At 35.4% G+C, this 19,779-nt stretch overlaps 3 protein-coding genes and 1 non-coding gene across 5 annotated transcripts; 1 reads left to right on the forward strand and 3 right to left on the reverse strand.

Moving 5' to 3' along the window:
• Positions 1 to 232: 232 nt before the first annotated feature.
• Positions 233 to 1,791, reverse strand: LOC137729576 (small ribosomal subunit protein mS86 (rPPR1)). Its single transcript, XM_068468551.2, has one exon. The coding sequence runs from the start codon at positions 1,565 to 1,567 to the stop codon at positions 389 to 391; it is 1,179 nt and encodes a 392-aa protein (XP_068324652.1). The 5' UTR covers positions 1,568 to 1,791; the 3' UTR covers positions 233 to 388.
• Positions 1,763 to 1,834, reverse strand: TRNAW-CCA (transfer RNA tryptophan (anticodon CCA)). Its single transcript has one exon. It is a non-coding gene; the product is annotated as a tRNA-Trp (tRNA).
• A 5,510-nt stretch (positions 1,835 to 7,344) lies between these two features.
• TOM1 (tobamovirus multiplication 1) lies at positions 7,345 to 11,324 on the forward strand. 2 transcript variants are annotated; one of them, XM_068466825.2, is made up of 11 exons: positions 7,345 to 7,834; positions 8,202 to 8,292; positions 8,386 to 8,438; positions 8,692 to 8,784; positions 8,917 to 8,988; positions 9,504 to 9,576; positions 9,714 to 9,759; positions 9,868 to 9,931; positions 10,302 to 10,355; positions 10,638 to 10,715; positions 10,816 to 11,324. In XM_068466825.2, exons 1-11 carry the CDS (start codon positions 7,676 to 7,678, stop codon positions 10,906 to 10,908), a joined length of 876 nt encoding a protein of 291 aa, XP_068322926.2. In that variant the 5' UTR covers positions 7,345 to 7,675; the 3' UTR covers positions 10,909 to 11,324. The 2 variants fall into 2 exon arrangements, with proteins under 2 accessions (XP_068322926.2, XP_088533943.1); XM_088677817.1 differs by having other exon boundaries at positions 7,695 to 7,834; positions 8,151 to 8,292.
• Positions 11,325 to 11,745: 421 nt separating this feature from the next.
• On the reverse strand, positions 11,746 to 13,805 carry LOC137727963 (derlin-2.2). The gene is made up of 6 exons (XM_068466826.2): positions 13,537 to 13,805; positions 12,942 to 13,041; positions 12,608 to 12,822; positions 12,426 to 12,509; positions 12,265 to 12,318; positions 11,746 to 12,080 (listed from the first exon to the last, which is right to left on the reverse strand). The coding sequence occupies exons 1-6, from the start codon at positions 13,633 to 13,635 to the stop codon at positions 11,901 to 11,903; spliced, it is 732 nt and encodes a 243-aa protein (XP_068322927.1). The 5' UTR covers positions 13,636 to 13,805; the 3' UTR covers positions 11,746 to 11,900.
• Positions 13,806 to 19,779: the final 5,974 nt, after the last annotated feature.

Below are 19,779 nucleotides of genomic sequence, written 5' to 3' on the forward strand. Positions count from 1 at the left end.
TTTGCCCTTGATTCGTTAAAAGGACGGATTTTGTTTGCATTGATAATGTCATTGGTACGACATTTTGCCATTGATCCATTAAAACGACGGATTTTTGTATTGATAACGTCATTGGTCGGAATAATGTCGACAATGTATCGTTGATACATTTTGCTTGCACAAAGTTGACCTTGTGCGCAGGATTTATCGACACAAAAGTTGACCGGAGAACTGAATGCCAAGGCAAAATGTATGGTTGTTCAAACATTCTTATACACACGAGATTGTGTAGGGCAACTCAGCAACAAAATTTCTTCAACCAAAAAACACTGAAACAGAAGATTGTATTTCGAGCAAGAAACAAGAAAATCATAACAAGAAGTAAACCATCTTCTTCCTCACTGAGTTCTCACTGCGGCAATCCAGCTTCAACTTCATTCCACTGATCTTGATTCGCCGAAAACTTCTCCTTCATCTGTCCGATGACCTCCCTTGCCTCCGCCACCTTGGAAGCCTTCACCAGCCCGTCCACAAGCAGCTTCATTGTTCCGAAATTCGGAACCCAATTCTTCTCAATGCTCTCCTTAGCAAACTGCAACGCACTCTCAAACTCCCCACCTTTGGACAGGAAATACACAAGAGTGAAGTAGCAGTTAGCATCCGGCTTAAATCCGCGGTTCACCATGTTCTTAAACAAGTTCTTCGCCTCGTCCAATTTCCCTTCCTTGCAAAACCCATGAATCAAATGGCAAAACGTGACTGCATTCGGCTTCATCCCCCTCGAAAGCATCCCGTCCAGCAACGCTTTCGCCTCGGAAGACCTCCTCAATTTACACAAACTCTTGATCCTAATGTTGTAAGTAGAAAGCCCTGGCTGAAACCCGTGCTTCTCCATCAAATTCGTCACCTTCCCAACGTCTTCAAACTTCATTTCGGTGTAAAACCCGGTGAGCAAATGACCGAAAGTGTTGGCATCCGGCTTCACATTCTTCCTCTCCATCTCCGCCAGCACCGAGTAGGCGGAGCTGGTGGTGCCCGCCTCCGAAAACGCCTTGATCACGTAATTGTAAGTCTCCAAATCGGGCTGGATCCCGTAAATCTTCGGGAACTCGAGAAAAACCCGGTTCACTTCCTTGTAATTCCTGGAGAATATACAGGCCAGCAGCAACGCGTTGAGCGTCTTGACGTTCCGAGGAATCCCCAATTCATGGCAGCGCTCGAAGGTGCGGACGGCGTGGTCGGGCATGCCGGCCTGGCCGTAGAGGATGATGGCGTGGGAGGCGAATCGCTGCGTTTTGAGATCGGGGCGGGAGGCGAAGAGGTCGTCGAGGAACTGGCGGATGAAGTCGTAGTGGTTGTCGTCACGGAGGCGGTTGATGGCGACGGAGAAAGCAATGCGATCGAGGTGGGATTCGGGAGTTAGGGAGGCGGATTTGCAGATTTCAAGGATTTTGGAGGGGTCTTTCTCGGATTTGAGGAGGGCGATGGCGGTCCTAGTTTTGTCCTTTGAGGAGAGTGGGGCCGCCGTGGAGAGGTGGCGGGCATGGCTGGTGAGGGCGGCGTGGCGAAGGCGAGATAGAAGAGACATGGCTTTCAGAGAGAGAGAGAGAGAGAGAAATGGAGGCTGGGTTTAGGGTTTTGCAGAGGGATTAGGGAAAGAGGGTGAGAGGGACAGTGACCGAGAAAAAAGTTTTGGGTTTGTGATCCGGTGTGGGTGACGTTAGTGAGTCCGTCTCCGTCATGGAAAAAAAAAAAAAAAAGGAAAATCGGGGGTTAGGGGTTTTGAACCCGACGTGAATCGAACACGCAACCTTCTGATCTGGAGTCAGACGCGCTACCATTGCGCCACGGATCCCCGGCTGATTGTTTCTGACGTGTCATCTTATTTATAAACTAGCCTTCGTCGTAAAAGGCATTTTTTTGAAACACGGCATGCTACGCCTACGGGTGACTACACATTTTTTGAAACACATTATTGCTAATCCATTTTGAGGCTAAGCTCACCTCCTCTCCTTTGATGTAGATAATATCGTTTGTTCAAAAAAAAAAAAAATTCATTTGACAACTAATTGAATCAAATTATTATACGCGTGCGAAAAACCCTTTTTATAACCGGCACTATGCGCCTCTTAAAATGTTTTGAACGTATTTAAAAATAAAAATAAAAAATAATATTTAATAAACAAATAATTGAATCACATTATTGCTAACTTATTGTGAATTACTAATTAAAAAAAATTGTACAAAAAAAATTAATTATTAAAAAACACTATTTATATGACAAGAGCACTCATGTATTATTTGATTCATTATTTTGAGTTGCTTTTAATTTTTTTTTGTTTGAAGACCATTGCTGTCCCATTATTTTTTGTAAAGCCCGTTACCCAAATAAGATTCTGGCTTTATATAGTTGTATAGATAAGTCCAGTTGAAAGCAACACAAAAAAGAAAGGAATCTGTTTGGTCATAATTTTTGTGTTATAATTCGATTTGTTGACCCAGTTCGCATGGTCAGTAAAACATGTGACATGTTTTAACATGTCTAAAGAATCATGTAAGCTGTTAATTCGCATACGACTCTTATTCCGTACAAAATGGTCTAAATTCAATGTGAAAGTACAAATTTAACTCGTTCATTTGTTTAAAATGGGCAATTTTTTTGCTTATGAATATTAAGCGGTTTAATCATGTTATTACTTATAGGATTAGCAATACAATATTTGTTTCACGTTCAGGTTAACTCTAGGTATGTTTGTATCTTATTATCGTCGACACAAACCCGACGCACGAATGCGTTTCCTTTGTTCCAATGAACTTATATAAAGTCTTGAAATAGGTTAGCCATAATAATTTAGTTCGAATTCATTTTTGAAAAAAAAAAATCGAATTTAAGACCTCTCTAATTAAAATGAAAAAGAATATCACCAGACCGTAATACTAAATGACTTATTTATAATTAACTTAATTATGCTATATTAATTATTGACTAGCAATCGGCATGCATGCTCCACGTGTGCAACTAAATTTGTTTTTTATTTTACTATGACTTATCATTAATGAGCACAAGTGACAACTCAAAAAAAAAAAAAAAGACAAAAAGACAAATAAAAAAGAGAAGTGTTATTGGCACTCTAAAAATCTCATTCTACACTCCTCACAAATGTATTTTTCTTTTCAAATATAGAAAGTTTGGAGTGTAGAATGAGATTTTTTAGTGCCAATAACAATTCCCATAAAAATAAAAATAAAAGAAGAGAAAAGGAGGGGAATGTATAGAGACTAGAGAGGAAGAAGATGAGAAAAGTGGAGTTTATTTATTTATTTTTAAATTTTTAAATAGGATATGCTATATTTGCATGGCTGTGATATTAGTATAAAAACAATTAAATTTGTGTTAGGTGTATTTACTAAATTGTCCTTTTTTTTTTATTCAGTTATGATAAGAGAGTTAAAATGATCATTTATTAAAATTTTAATTGACAAATAGAATTTTATTAATATGTGATTTAGATTGTAGTATTAATAAAAGTAGGAACTCACAAGACACAAGGTGTAAGACCAAACAAAATAAAATCACAAAAAAATTAGATCACGGTCGACAGGCCCGACACCGCTATACAGTCCATATTTCTATAAATATCACCCGAACACATGGGGCCTTTAAATCTAAACTTTTATTTAGTAGGTCATCGGAATGTGACAGCATTTAAATGAAAATTTTACATTTTTTGTATATATAAAGTATTGCAAGAAAAATGGCATCCACAATCCACAATTCACAATTCACATGTGTTTAGTTAAACCAACTCACATTAGGCCCTCGAGTTAGCTACAGTGGTGATGGTTACTAGAGAAATGTTCTAGATTAAGGCATGTTTGGATATGCGAGTATCATTTTTTGGAGAAGTTTTTCAGTTTACTGTAAATACGGTCTACTAAATCAAATGTCATAGTACAATTGGTTGAATTTTTATTACACTTGGTTTACCGAATCGTGTTTCTGACACATTGAAAAATCTCTTCATTTTTGTTGGTATCATGTCATGAATTTGTGAACACTTCGAAATTAGGTTGCCAGACCTAATTCTGTATTGTATTCAAGAGTGATTTTTTATCTCGTACCCAAACAACTAGCTAGGTCTTTTTCAAATATCTTTTTCATGCCTAAAGAGAGTAAGCAACATGCCTAAATGCTTCATTCCAAAAAGTTAGGTTAAGTGCCTATTCTGCTGTAATTCAATTCTCATAAAATTATATACTTTAATTATTGCCTCAAATATTGTCGATTTAGTTAATATTTTGTAAGGATGATCCATAAGGTACAACTTGAAAAATAGATGGTTCGGATCGTTAAAGTTCGATGTGATATGGGTCTCACGATTAATCCCCATTCGTAAAAGAAAATAGGAATCTATTCCCTTAATGACTTTGATTAACCCTAATCTCTTACGATTTCAAGACTTTAAGCATGAGCAAAACAAGTATGCAGCTCTAATAAAACTTACTATAATTGTAAGTGAAATTTAAACTAAGAAATATTGAGTGTCATTGACCCACCTACTAAGAAATAACGTTAGGTGGTAGGACGCAGTTGAAGGAGTAACATATAAGTTGGTGTGGTGGCATGATTGGTATCCAAGTATACGAGTTATATGTATATTATGCATGTCAAAGTCATGAAAGCAAGCCAAATATTGGCGAGGAACTTGTAAGTTTTGTCGACGTCTGCGCATCGGTTTTTCTTGTTGAAGTACCACACGTCTCAAATTCTGCATGAACACGAGTCATTTGACATTTTGACTGTTGAGAGGTGGGACTCAAATCCACAATGTCATTTTTGACCAATGTTTGATAATGTTTCGCGCGTTTAATTATATAAATAAAGTATACACACAAGAAGACAAAATAATTAGGTCACTTAGTATTACGGTTTAGTGGTATTTTTATTCACTTGTAAGTAAGAAATCTTAAGTTCGATTATTGTCAAAGGCAAATTGAACCATATTTTTACTAGTCCAATGTGAGACTTAATCCAATCCTCTACCCCTATAGTATAGATAATACTGTTTGTTAAAAAAAAAAATGAATCTCAAAATTAGTCATGCTTAGTATAAACAACTCAAGCAGTTTTTCTCTTAACCATAAAGCTAGTTACACATAACAATGTATTTTTTTTCTTTTGTTTTTGTGGTGAAGAACGGGGAATACAACCTAAAGAGCAAACACAAAACGGGTTCGAGGGACTCCAGCAACATCATTTATGATGGTTGGTTTAAATCAAACAGGAGGCTCATCAAATACAAAAATGCTAATATATATATTAAAACTCTAGTTAACCAACTAATGGGCCATAATATTCTTTTTCATGTAAACGTGTTTCAACTCGCACTGGTTAACTTAATAACATGCCTAAACAAAGGCAATATTTGCTATGTATGTAAGTAAATTAGATTAGTTTTGTGGCGAGTTTTATGAAATTCGAAAAGAGTAATTCTAGTTAAGTTAAATTTTTAGACTAAATTTTCATATTAAATAATATGTTACAAAAAAAAAAACATTAATCACTACTTAAATAATAATTAAATCAATAATTTTCATTTTAATTTACAAAATTAGAAAATTTGGCGCAAACCACACGGCCAAACCGGCCACGCCACGTAATCCAGGCAAGAAACTTCGCGTCACCTTCATGTAAAATTAGTATTATTCAGCTGGCCAATCAACGGTTGTCTGGAATGGGAGGTGGGGGACCCCACGGCATAAGCGAATCTGCTATCGCATCTCCGCACTCGCATCACGTGGTCATCAGCCCCATCCACGTTCCCAAAATTTTAAACCAATTCCCAGGTTTAGGCGCCCCCTGCCAACTTTCTTTGGCGCCTAATTCCCAACTAATAATTTGCCCATTTTATTGAAATTTGGCATATTATTAATTTCTGAAAATATGAAAGATGTTTTTGAAACTAACAAAACCAAATAGATTTTTTTTTATAATGAAAAATGTTTTAGAGCATCTTGACATTAAACTCAACCGAAGTATTTTTTATTGACTGAATTTGAAGCATTTGTGATTACAAGTCAAATTTAACCTTTTTTTTTTAATGGTGAGTCCCTTATTTCGGTAACATTTCAACCAATAAATACAACCATTTAAAACTCTATATTAATAATAAAATATCATTTGACAATTCGTTTGGAGAAGTAAAAAATTTGACATAAGACTTCAGATTATCGCATCAGCAATCAATTGAAATTTGACTGTTATAATTTGACATTTTCTTTGAAAATAATCTTAGTAAACCAAATCGAACCGATCTTATTCGATTGGTTACTACCGTCTAGGTCATGATCAACAGGCCCAGTTTGATTAAGTGTTTAGGTCTTCAAAGAAATCAAATTAGATTAAAGGCCGATATTTTGTTTTATCGACACTCTATTCTAATTTCTATCAACTTCATATGGAGGTTTTAATATATAATTTTGTTTGCGTATTTCGTCAATTATATTATAAAAATCCAGATTGGTAAACTATTTGGAACTGGTTGTATATGTTGTCTTTTCTGTTGACATGTATTGGAAATTTGAAAAGTATTTTTCAAAAGAACAAATAGTCTAAACGAGTTATTAAGTTTTAAATTATTCTAATTTACAAGAGCCATTAACTCATACGTTCGTGAGCAAAGTAAAATAACTAAACTATCGTACTCCATAGAGAGAGACATTTGAACTTGTATATGTATAAAGGGAGAATGTAAAAAGTGCGAAGCTTTCATAATACCCAAAATGCCATTTTCTCATTAAAATTAAAAAAAAAGAATGCACTTGATTTGCAGCAAAGAAAATCAAGCAAGAGACAAGTAAGCATCCTCTAGAAAATAGAAGGAAAAGTGTAACACACTCATTTTTATTTTATACATACTCTCACTAATACAATTTATCCAATTTGCTGACACAAAAATTACAACAAATCAATAAATAAAAAAATTCAATTGGCGTGCGGCAAGAGGCTACAACAAAACAAAGTTTCCTCACTAATACTTAATTAACTGATCTAATATACAGCTCTGTCTAATGCACTTGATTTGCAGCATAGAAAATCAAGCAAGAGACAAGTAAGCGTCCGTCAGAAAATAAAAAGGAAAGTGCAACACTCTCATTTTTATCTTCTACATACTCTTGCTAATATAATTTATCCAATTCGCTGATGTCAAAAATTAAAAATAAACTAATAAGTAAAAATTAGTACGTAAACAATATCCCACAACAAAAATGAAAAATACAAAAAAGGAGCGGAAAGTGGGAGAGAGCTCATCAAAAGGGCGGTTATATACTAATAATAGAAAGAGAGAGGATAAGAGGGCGGTTATACTAATAATAAAGGGCAATACTTTACAACCGCACCACTCCCAGTGTAAGTCGTCAGCGTAGAAGCTTAGGTGAGAGGCACCAAAACCCCCAAAGAGCCCTCGCCCTCTCCGTCTCTCTTGGACCGTCTGGTAGGGGCAGTACTGGCAGACTACCCCTCCCTCCACCTCCTCTCTCTCACCACTCTCTCTCTCTCTCTCTCTCTCTCTCTCTCTGAGCTGAGCTGTGAAGTTTGACGAGTTGGGTTTCTTCTGCTCTCCGCTTCTCAAGCGTTTTGACCTTGGCTCGCTCGCTGAGCTTCTCGCGCTCTCGGAGGAAGCTCCGTCGCGAAATGACGAGAATGCCACTGCCATTATTGAGCTCTGCGCCCATGGAGGTCGTCTCCATGTTCTTCAGCTGGTGGGACGAGATCAACGAGTCCTCCCGGTGGCAGGACGGCATCTTCTACGCTCTCTGCGCCGCCTACGCCCTCGTCTCCTCCGTCGCTCTGGTCTCTCTCTCTCTCTAACTTCATATATTTAGTGCATATGATTGGATTTCATGCTTCTTATTTGGTAAATTAGTAGCTGATTTTCCATGAATTCGAGTAATGTTTCAAGATCGGAGCTCTCAGTAAACTGAAATTTATATAATTATCCTAAAAATTACATCAAACAGTTGTTGATTACAACCAATTTTTTATTTTATGTTATATTGGTGGTTCAAATTTTGGATAAATCGATTGCGAAAACTGTCGCTGTTGATGTGCGAAAGTAGCAGGATCCGTTCACTTCACAAGTTACTAAAATTCTACCTGTTTTTTATAGAAAAATTTGTGAAATGGTGCTAAGTTGAGTGATTGTGCTTGTGGTGCACAGTTTCAACTAATAAGGATTGAATTGAGAGTGCCGGAATATGGGTGGACGACACAGAAGGTTTTTCATCTTATGAACTTCATCGTTAACGGAGGTGATTCCCGGTGACTTACTGCCATTCAGAGTCTCTTTTTAGTATTTTGCCCTTTGATTGTGAGTTTGAAATGTTTTGGTGTTGATATTACAGTACGAGCAGTTGTTTTCGGATTTCATGGTCAAGTGTTTAGTTTGCACCCGAAGGTTAGTCTTGTGTAGCTTCAATTAGTTCACATCTTAAACCTACCCTTGTATGATACTTCACACTTGTAGTAGCTTTTGAAATGTATAATTGTAAAATGTACAAACTTACATCTTGTTCACTGCCCCTTTTACTTGTGGGGTGGTTGCGATTTAAGGGATTTTAAGGCTGGTTGATTGAAAAGACTATAATACAAAATGAAAGGAACATCCTTGGGGTGGTATGCTAAAATTGGGCAGCTGCGTCTTGAACCAGGTACTAATATTGGTCTTGCTGGATCTTCCTGGACTGCTATTTTTCTCTACATACACGCTTCTTGTCCTCTTTTGGGCGGAGATATATCACCAGGTAAGTGCATGTTTTTGTTGAAGTAGTGGTTCAAACCAGACTTCAATTCTACTGAGATGTACAAATTTTGAATGTGGTCGTTTCTTTCAACGAATGAAGACTTCTGACTTCTTTCTTACTATCATTGAACAGGCGAGAAGTTTACCAACAGATAAGCTGAGGATTGTTTATATATCGGTCAATGCTGTCATGTACTTTATACAGGTGCACTCCATTTTCCCTTTCTTAGCATGCTTCATTCATCACATGGTTACTCTAGATAACATAACTTGTATTTTGTAGCTAATTTTTCTTTGTCTACATGGGCATTGATAGCTTTAGTGTAATTTTTTTGTTTATAAAGCCTTGCCATTACTGAGAGTATTACTTACGAAAGCAGCTGGCTCACCTTCTGGTCATTCATTCTGTGCTAATCTTCTTGATCTTAGGTTTCTTTGAACTGTAAAATTATTAGCTTCATCCCGCATGTTTTTTCTCAAGAAGGTTGGTGGGAAAAGTTCTACAACTGTTAAAAGAGTATGGTTGACCCTCCTAGGTTGTTTCTTTTTCACCCATTTTGTAGCTAACTTACATAGAAAAAAGACTGTTATAGTTTTCCTGTTTAATACACAATTTGATGTGTTTTCTAACGTGGATTGGCACATGTTTGTTCATATTTAACTTCTTGTACTGGACACAGATTTTAGTTTACCTTATGAATAATGTGGTTTTGTCTTCAGGTTTGCATCTGGGTATACCTCTGGATAGATGACAACAGTGTCGTGGAGTTCATTGGAAAGATATTTGTTGCAGGTAAGGCCTGTTTCGAGTCATGCTATAGGTTTCACAAGGATCCAATTATTGAAAATGACTTGTTCGGGCATGCATACTGGTCTATGCTTCTCTTGTTTAATAATAATACTCATTATATGGTGCCTACTTTGTTCTAGCCATGTCATTTGTGGCTGCACTAGGCTTCTTGATATACGGAGGAAGGTTAGTGTTCTGTATCGTATTTAAAGTATATGGAGCTTTGTCTATTCTGTGTTTGTGCTACTGCCTGTGCATGTCTAATGGGTGGATTATTATCAACAATTTGTTCAGGTTATTTTTCATGCTAAGGCGCTTCCCCATTGAATCTAAAGGGAGAAGGAAGAAACTTCATGAGGTTTGTGTCTTGCGTATACATTTCGTCATCAGATTAGAAGACCTTATTGCTAGACTGATGGCATAGGATCTTCTTGGCTAGATTTATTCGTTTCTTTATTGTGAAATTTTGTTTATCAAAGTTTACTCTTCAGAATACAATTATATATGTGCATGCTTAAGGCAGTATAATAAACCTTATTCAGTTAAAACACACGCACAAAGCATTTAAGTGGGAGGATTTTGTACTATCTTGAAGTAATTCCATCATAAAATCTCTTTTTGCGTGTTGTGAGTTTCATGTAGATCAAGTTTCTGGGTTCTGAAAGCAAGAGAAAACATGGGCGAACAAATAACTAGTTATATTGACTAACAAGTTGTTGACATTGCAGGTCGGATCCGTTACAGGCATATGTTTCACCTGCTTTCTCATAAGATGCTTTGTGGTAAGGTTCAAACCATTCTAATGCAGTAGTGATTTGAAGAACCCTTATCTTGCATTCTTATAGAAGAACAGTTAACATTCCAGTTGAAGAAAGTTATCTTTGTGCCTGTCTTACACACCTTACTTCCAAAATAAGATGTACATAAATTAAACGAAAACCCAAAAGAGCAATAATATTTCTTCATTAGTTGCACTACTTTCTTGTTTTGCTTTATGAGGTCTTGCTTTTACCCGCATATATTCGGTTTGCTCGGAGTTTCATTAACTCGATTGAAAAATGTAGGTTGTCCTTTCAGCTTTCGATACAGACTTGTCACTTGATGTTTTGGATCACCCGGTTTTGAATGTGATCTACTACATGGTAATCTACTAAGCTTGTCTATTTCTAAGGATAATTTTCCGTTCTTATTCTTCAACTCTTTTACTTTTCCCCCTTAAAATTTGAAATCTGTCCTCTGCAGCTGGTTGAGATCCTGCCTTCAGCACTAGTCCTTTACATCTTGCGCAAATTGCCCCCCAAGAGAGTATCGGCTCAGTATCATCCGATCCGTTAGTATGATCCATTTTTATTCTTTTATGTTAATTTTGCCCCCCTAGGATTATTCTTTACGGATAGGGAGTTTGGTGCAAATGAAATTGATCGACAAGAGGAAAAGCCTGAAAAAAGTCCAGATGTAGAATTCTGGCGTGGCTCATGCTGCCGGCAGTTTTTTTAGATGCATGTATATTACACAGCTCTGTAGAGCTAGCCAAGGGAAGATGGTTAAATCGATTCGACGGTTATTTTGACAGTTACGGTTTATTCGATCAACGTTGTGTCGAAAGGAAATGTTCGCGTAATTTTATTGTTGTAGGTTTTGTTTCTATTTGTTCTGAGTTCCACATCATGGTTATGCTGAAGCTGAATCGATTTGTTCTCTTTTCCTCGGTAGACAATTGATGTGAAATAATGTAAGCAGGTCATTTTTCATGCTTTTGTTTTACGCCTATGTTTGCAAAAAGTGTTTACTGTCAACCAAAAATGCGTAGGGGCAGCATTTTGACAGAAAACCGAAGTGTCTATGGATGGGAAAAGTGCTCTGTGGAAAAGCATTCATGCTGAGCACGTCCGAGTGCTTTTTTTTCGAAGCACTTGGAATTTTTAACAAGAATTTCAACCTGCATAAGTAACACCTGTTTGTAAACTGGAGTACTTCAGGGTAGCAACCCTAAACGACCTCGTAGCAGTAAGAGTAGAATCAGATGAATTTTGAGATTGGTGCAACCCTAAACAACCTCGACGAGTAAAACAAAAAAGCCAAGGGTGGTGCTATCCACACACTCCTTGTTAATTTCTGTTATTTGATTTTTTTTCAATTCATTCGATCCGACCGTAGAAAAAGAGAGGTGTGTGGAAGGAAAAAAAAGGGTGTGTAGCACCACTCAAAAACAATACATATCAGTGAACATCTTTTTATATATTACAAAGCCGAAAATCCATCCTAAATGCCAGATAAATATACCAAAAGCTATAACCCTCATCAACCTGGCTTTCCTCGACATCTGATTAATCTTGGTGAAGTTCCTCCACGGGTGGTGGTGCAAATCTCACATTTGGTCGTGCCACCACAACAGGGTCATCAGCAAATAGTGCTTTGATAAGTGAAGGGGTTCTCAAGGGCCGGCGACCTGTCATTCGTGGGTAAACATCTTCTAGAAAGTAATAGGCATGACCGGCAATCATTCCCTGATTAAACAGAAAGAAAAGGATTAGTACATGTAAACCTCAAAACGTTAAAGCATCGTTGTATAACCAGTGAGGCAGATTCATAAGTGATTTATGTGTGAATTAACACAACTGTTTTTGAAACTATCAGTAAACTAAATTGATATATCAATAACAGTGCAGAGTCCTAGAAAAGATAACGCACCAAAAGATCCACCCAAGGGCTAGCTCCGACCAAGACGGAGAACGTCAGAAGAACCTGGAGGAAAAACGAAAGAACCGTTTCAGGATAACTCGTCTAAGATTAATTCCAAAGAGATATACGTTCAACAACAGAAATCAAGAAAACAATTCAAGATTACTGACCCAAGGTAGGTAAGCTGCTGTGAAGGTAAAGAGGCCCAAGAAGCTCATATGAATGAAAGGATTTTGCTTGCTCCACACATAGACCTGTAAAACAGGATGCATAAGAGTCCTCTAAAAACAATACGAACATACCAAACTTTGGAACAAATCCATTGAAACTCAACAAAGAAAATGTATCGAACCATCATGAACGTTAGTGAGTTGCTGAGGAATATAATCTTTGCAAACGACTCAGACAAATGAGGTATCATCCCTCCGACCAGAACTATCCCAGTCAACATAGTGGCACCAAATAAGAGCATATAAAAGAAATCCGCAGTCCGTCCTCGAAAAGAGTTCTCTTCAAGAAGCTTGCAGTACCGAGCAAGAAAGAACATGTGGAACATGAAATCCAAGTCTGGCAATGCCAAATATAAAACCATTTCAAGAAAGATAAAAAAAACCAGTTACAACTATCCGACATGAATTTCGCTCCCAACAATTGAAAGTATTTTAAAAGTAGATAGTAGCAATTACCCATTTTCCGGAAGTAAAGGAAATTAGTAACGAGCCGCCAGAATTGATACTGCTTGACCACTAGATTAGGGTTCAAGTACAGATTGTGAGGAGAAATTATCTGCGAAAGTTTACCGTTAAACGACGAAAACAATCAGTAAACAAAGAGAGAGAAGTAACTACAAAAACTACCTAAAACCTTCCAAACTTCCAACAAATCCTATGAAGCATGAAAATTTCAACACAGAATCAACTAATAACTACCAAATCCAGAACAAAATTAGAGAAAAAAAATAAAATTAATGCTAAAATTTAATCCCAGCTGCCAGATCTTAAGCTCCATTGAAGTACAAGATAACAGTAATAAACAATTAAACATATTTACATAAAAGCACAAATTTCGAAAATAATCATTCCCGAACAAATTTATACAAAAGCCATAACATTCAGCTGCCCAAGTAAAAATCAAAGCTAGAACAAACAAATTTCTAAAGTTCGGTCAAAACCCAATTGAAATTAGACAAAATCAGAGAAACCCATTTGCACAGAGCTAATAGGGACGATTCTAGAGCGAGAAAGATTGAAAATTTTCGATGAGAGAGAGAGAGAGGCATACGTCGAGGGAGCAACCGATGTTGGTGAGAACAGCTGCGGTGAGGTACGAGCGGGTGATGACGGGCATCTGCTTGTACCATTCTTCGACTGCCTGAGCCATGATTATGCAATCAATTTACAGCTCGAAGCAAAATCCGACCAATTTTTTTGAGGGTTTGGAAATTTCGCAGGAAAAAAAAAAAAGATGAGATTTTTGCGATGCGAGGGATTCAAGGGAAGAGAAGAGACGATAGTCACGAGAGACGGGTATTGCTCTTGTGTATCTCGCCTGTACTGGGATGACAAATCAAGGGCCAATCAGAGAGCGAGTGACTGTCACGGACTAACCATGTTGTTCCTCTCATATTGGACTCGTAGACATTGGAAGAGGATCCTCTCCAGATCTACTTTGCGGAATCTTAGTAATTCCCACATCTTAATCATTCATCTTACAATCAGTTTTCGTCAGATATTATTTGTGTTTAATTTTAAATAAAATAAATATTTTTTTACTGTATGATACACAATGAATGATTAAGATGTGGGAATCATAAATCCTAGGATACCATAAACAGAATCAAGGGCCAATCAGAGAGCGAGTGACTGTCACGGACCAACCATGTTGTTCCTCTCATGTTGGACTTGTAGATGTTGGAAGAAGATCCTCTCCGGATCTACTTTGCGGAATCTTAGGAATTCTCACATCATAATCGTTCATCTTGCGGTCAGTTTTTGTCATATATTATTTGTGTTTAATTTAAATAATTTTTTACCTCATGACACACAATAAATGACTAAGATGTGATAATTCTAAATCCTTAGGATACCCACAAATTGAATCCGGATGAGATCTAATTCCTTAGACGCTTATCGCTACTGTTTCGTGACTATTGAGTTTTTGGGCTCTCAGGCCCATGGGCCCCATATATTGGAATCATCTGTGTTTTGGTTGGATTTTTATTTTGTCAATATTTAGTTCGGGTTCTGATTTCTGAGGGGAAAAAGGGAATCGAAGAGATTAAAACTCGAATGAAGAGGGTCATAGAAGTGCTTGATTTTTACTGATGACATAATTCTTTGTTCTACATGTGATTGTATGGCTATTTTATTTCATGAAGCAAAATTTGCACTATAACCAAATGCGATATGAGGAACAAAGAACATTCGCGAAGTGAAATCCAACCGTGGTCGAGAAGTTCATCAATTGCTTGGTTACCATGTTGTTTGTTTCGTGAAGATGTGGTCTAGGTTTTCTTTCTCACCTGCTTCTGTTTTCTTCTTATATTCTTGGACTACAACATTCTCGAAACGATCGACAGAAGTAGGAGGAAGAACGCAGACAATGCTGGGCCTCAAACGCTGAAAGGCTTACTGGGTTTTTGACGCGACACTCAAAGAGGAAGCTTTCATGGAAGCTGGGGAATTGAGGGAGATGAGACCATAACATATACCAGTGACCGTGGAGAAAGATGACATTCCTGACATATGCATGAAGATATACCGTGTTCCTGGTATTATGCATATGTCGGGAAAGTCATCTTTATCCTCAATTGTATACGACTTACGACCTTCGCAACAAGTCGAGGTTCGACGAGTTCGATTTCAGCCTTTTGCTTTGAAAGCTTGAATACATCCCCCACCACCGGTGTTAGCTTTGTAATGCGGTGGGGCGTCCTTTTTAAAAAAAAAAGGGCACAGGACCTTGGATGTGGTGGCCGACAGTTGGCTTCGCATGTCGTGTGTCCAACAGCAATCTGAATTAACTACGCACCATTCGATTTTTTGATCGTTGGTCATCAACGAATTCAGATTACAATTTTTTTTCGGCAATCTTTTGAATTTGATCTAATGATTCGGGTATTGCTTTTCAAATCCAACGGTCAAACTTATTTTAAATAAACTTTTTTAGACAGGCCCATTGTAATATTATTTTCATCGCCAAACTATGTCTCGAATACAAACTACATCTCAAAACCGTTGAAATAACAAAGTTTATCACTCTAGATACGAGGATGATGTGTTTTATGATCTTGTTAAATTCCCCTCATACAGAGGATAGGGAGGAAGGAAAATTTATTGTTGTTTGGTGATTGTTTAGGTAGTTTTCACTTGTGGATATTGAAGTTTGGCTGGTGTATGTATTGAAGTTTGAATGGTTGTGCGTGTATTAAAGTTTGGTTGGTGCGTGTATTAAAGTTTGGTTGTTGGTTTGTTTATTAAAGTTTGGTTAATGTGTGAAATGAAGTTTGGTTGGTGTGATTTGTTCGGTTTTCTAAACTGTCAGAATTTTAATTTATTTAGGTTAAAACATTCATAAAAAAAATAAAAAAAAAAATAAAAAAAAGATAACCTCATATTTCTCTTTGTCTTAAGTCCATTGTCTTTTTTTTCGTGACTGCAACGTGATAACTATGCGTCTTTTTTCTTTGCTACAACTTGCTAATAGAATTCAACTAGGTTAATTACCTAATTATGTTTGTATGTAATATTTCATACGTTTTGTGTTTCCAAAGTTACCTTCAAATCAATTTTATTTGTTGGCTTCCTAAGATCAAATCACCATGAAAAGGATCATCTACTTGACATGAACTCACCGAACCCACCTCGCCACATTAGTAGTGAAATGGAACTTGAATCCATGACTAGTCCAAGAATAAATTGATATCGAGTTCGACATTCACAATATTCGAACTTAAAATCCTAAACTATAACAACATCTCCAATATCACCACCTTCATAACACATTAAGGAGCTCCACCAACCCTAAACCATATTGCAACTTTTTGCATCTGTTGGATTGATTTTCTTATCTTAATCTCATCCGCCGGATTATTATTTTTTTTATATTTTCACTATAAAAGTGAGGTCTCTATATCATTCACATCCATCCTTTTCTCTTTTTTAAAACATCCTTCAAACTACCCTTCCAATAGCAGAACTGCAATCCTATAGCATGATAGCTCATATTCCGTCGACGACAACTAAGCTATGATGGTTAGGACGGCTGTTTGCGATGAGAAAATCGTAAGCAAATTGGATATCGTTTTTGGAATGGGGAGTTTTGGGGATTTGGGTAAGTAATACTTTAACTGACTATTTGGATCCACATCAATTGATCTACTATTTCTTCAATAGATTTTAGTTAAATACTAGAAATAGTACCCGCACATTGCACGTTTCTACGGAATCTGCATGAAAAATTATGATTCGATTGTTACAGAAAGTTAATGTTATTTGAATCAGAAGATGTTTAAGCTTTTTGAAAGAATTTTTACATGAAGAGGAGAAATTGGGTGAATCAAGCTCTTGGAACCCTTCAAACCACTTAATATGAGAATATCTTTAAATTTAGGTTTTAAATCATTAATTTCAATTGTTTAAATATTAATTATAATAGATTTAGCATGGGAAAATATATTTTGAAGAACATGAATATGATTAGTTTGTAGTTATGGAAAGAGAAATAAAAAATAAAAAATAAAAATTGAAAAGGAGATGATCCGTACGAACGTAGCGACTTTATTTCATAATAATTGCTAGTTACGTAGCGATTGTACGTGTATATGATCGCTAGCTAACTAGCAACTCATTTCAAGGACAATAGGAATAAAAGTACCGATCGTAACATTTTTACCCCTCCTTTTTTCTTTTTCTTTTTCTTTTTCCATTGAATTTCTTTTCATGAAATTATTTTTTATTGATTTTTAAAGTTGAAAATATGAGAATATCTTTAAATTTAGGTTTTAAATCGTTAATTTCAATTGTTTAAATATCAATTATATAGATTTAGCATGGGAAAATATATTTTGAGGAACATGAATATGATAATTTGTAGTTATGGTAAGAGAAATAAAAAAAATTTGAAAAGAGGAGGATCTGTAAGACATTAGCGACCTTATCCGATCATAATTGCTAGTTAGTTAGCGATTACATTTCTATACGATCGCTAGCTTACTAGCAACTCTCTTCAAGAACGATAGGAATGAAAGCACCGATCATAACATTTTTACCCCTCCTTTTTTCTTTTTCTTTTTCCATTGAATTTCTTTTCAAGAAACTATTTTTTATTGATTTTTAAAGTTGAAAATATGAGAATATCTTTAAATTTAGGTTTTAAATCATTAATTTCAATTGTTTAAATATTAATTATAATAGATTTAGCATGGGAAAATATATTTTGAAGAACATGAATATGATTAGTTTGTAGTTATGGTAAGAGAAATAAAAAATAAAAAATAAAAATTGAAAAGGAGATGATCGGTATGAACGTAGCGACTTTATGTGAAAATAATTGCTAGTTACGTAGCGATTGTACTTGTATATGATCGCTAGCTAACTAGCAACTTACTGCAAGGACAATAGGAATAAAAGTACCGATCGTAACATTTTTACCCCTTCTTTTTTCTTTTTCTTTTTCTTTTTCCATTGAATTTCTTTTCATGAAATTATTTTTTATTGATTTTTAAAGTTGAAAATATGAGAATATCTTTAAATTTAGGTTTTAAATCGTTAATTTCAATTGTTTAAATATCAATTATATAGATTTAGCATGGGAAAATATATTTTGAGGAACATGAATATGATAATTTGTAGTTATGGTAAGAGAAATAAAAAAAATTTGAAAAGAGGAGGATCTGTAAGACATTAGCGACCTTATCCGATCATAATTGCTAGTTAGTTAGCGATTACATTTCTATACGATCGCTAGCTTACTAGCAACTCTCTTCAAGAACGATAGGAATGAAAGCACCGATCATAACATTTTTACCCCTCCTTTTTTCTTTTTCTTTTTCCATTGAATTTCTTTTCAAGAAACTATTTTTTATTGATTTTTAAAGTTGAAAATATGAGAATATCTTTAAATTTAGGTTTTAAATCATTAATTTCAATTGTTTAAATATTAATTATAATAGATTTAGCATGGGAAAATATATTTTGAAGAACATGAATATGATTAGTTTGTAGTTATGGTAAGAGAAATAAAAAATAAAAAATAAAAATTGAAAAGGAGATGATCGGTATGAACGTAGCGACTCTATGTGAAAATAATTGCTAGTTACGTAGCGATTGTACTTGTAAATGATCGCTAGCTAACTAGCAACTTACTGCAAGGACAATAGGAATAAAAGTACCGATCGTAACATTTTTACCCCTTCTTTTTTCTTTTTCTTTTTCTTTTTCCATTGAATTTCTTTTCATGAAATTATTTTTTATTGATTTTTAAAGTTGAAAATATGAGAATATCTTTAAATTTAGGTTTTAAATCGTTAATTTCAATTGTTTAAATATCAATTATATAGATTTAGCATGGGAAAATATATTTTGAGGAACATGAATATGATAATTTGTAGTTATGGTAAGAGAAATAAAAAAAATTTGAAAAGAGGAGGATCTGTAAGACATTAGCGACCTTATCCGATCATAATTGCTAGTTAGTTAGCGATTACATTTCTATACGATCGCTAGCTTACTAGCAACTCTCTTCAAGAACGATAGGAATGAAAGCACCGATCATAACATTTTTACCCCTCCTTTTTTCTTTTTCTTTTTCCATTGAATTTCTTTTCAAGAAACTATTTTTTATTGATTTTTAAAGTTGAAAATATGAGAATATCTTTAAATTTAGGTTTTAAATCATTAATTTCAATTGTTTAAATATTAATTATAATAGATTTAGCATGGGAAAATATATTTTGAAGAACATGAATATGATTAGTTTGTAGTTATGGTAAGAGAAATAAAACATAAAAAATAAAAATTGAAAAGGAGATGATCGGTATGAACGTAGCGACTTTAAGTGAAAATAATTGCTAGTTACGTAGCGATTGTACTTGTATATGATCGCTAGCTAACTAGCAACTTACTGCAAGGACAATAGGAATAAAAGTACCGATCGTAACATTTTTACCCCTTCTTTTTTCTTTTTCTTTTTCTTTTTCCATTGAATTTCTTTTCATGAAATTATTTTTTATTGATTTTTAAAGTTGAAAATATGAGAATATCTTTAAATTTAGGTTTTAAATCGTTAATTTCAATTGTTTAAATATCAATTATATAGATTTAGCATGGGAAAATATATTTTGAGGAACATGAATATGATAATTTGTAGTTATGGTAAGAGAAATAAAAAAAATTTGAAAAGAGGAGGATCTGTAAGACATTAGCGACCTTATCCGATCATAATTGCTAGTTAGTTAGCGATTACATTTCTATACGATCGCTAGCTTACTAGCAACTCTCTTCAAGAACGATAGGAATGAAAGCA

The sequence above is a fragment of the Pyrus communis genome, chromosome 10, assembly GCF_041283825.1.
Source record: "Pyrus communis isolate YQ-2024b chromosome 10, ASM4128382v1, whole genome shotgun sequence".
NCBI lineage: Eukaryota > Viridiplantae > Streptophyta > Magnoliopsida > Rosales > Rosaceae > Pyrus > Pyrus communis.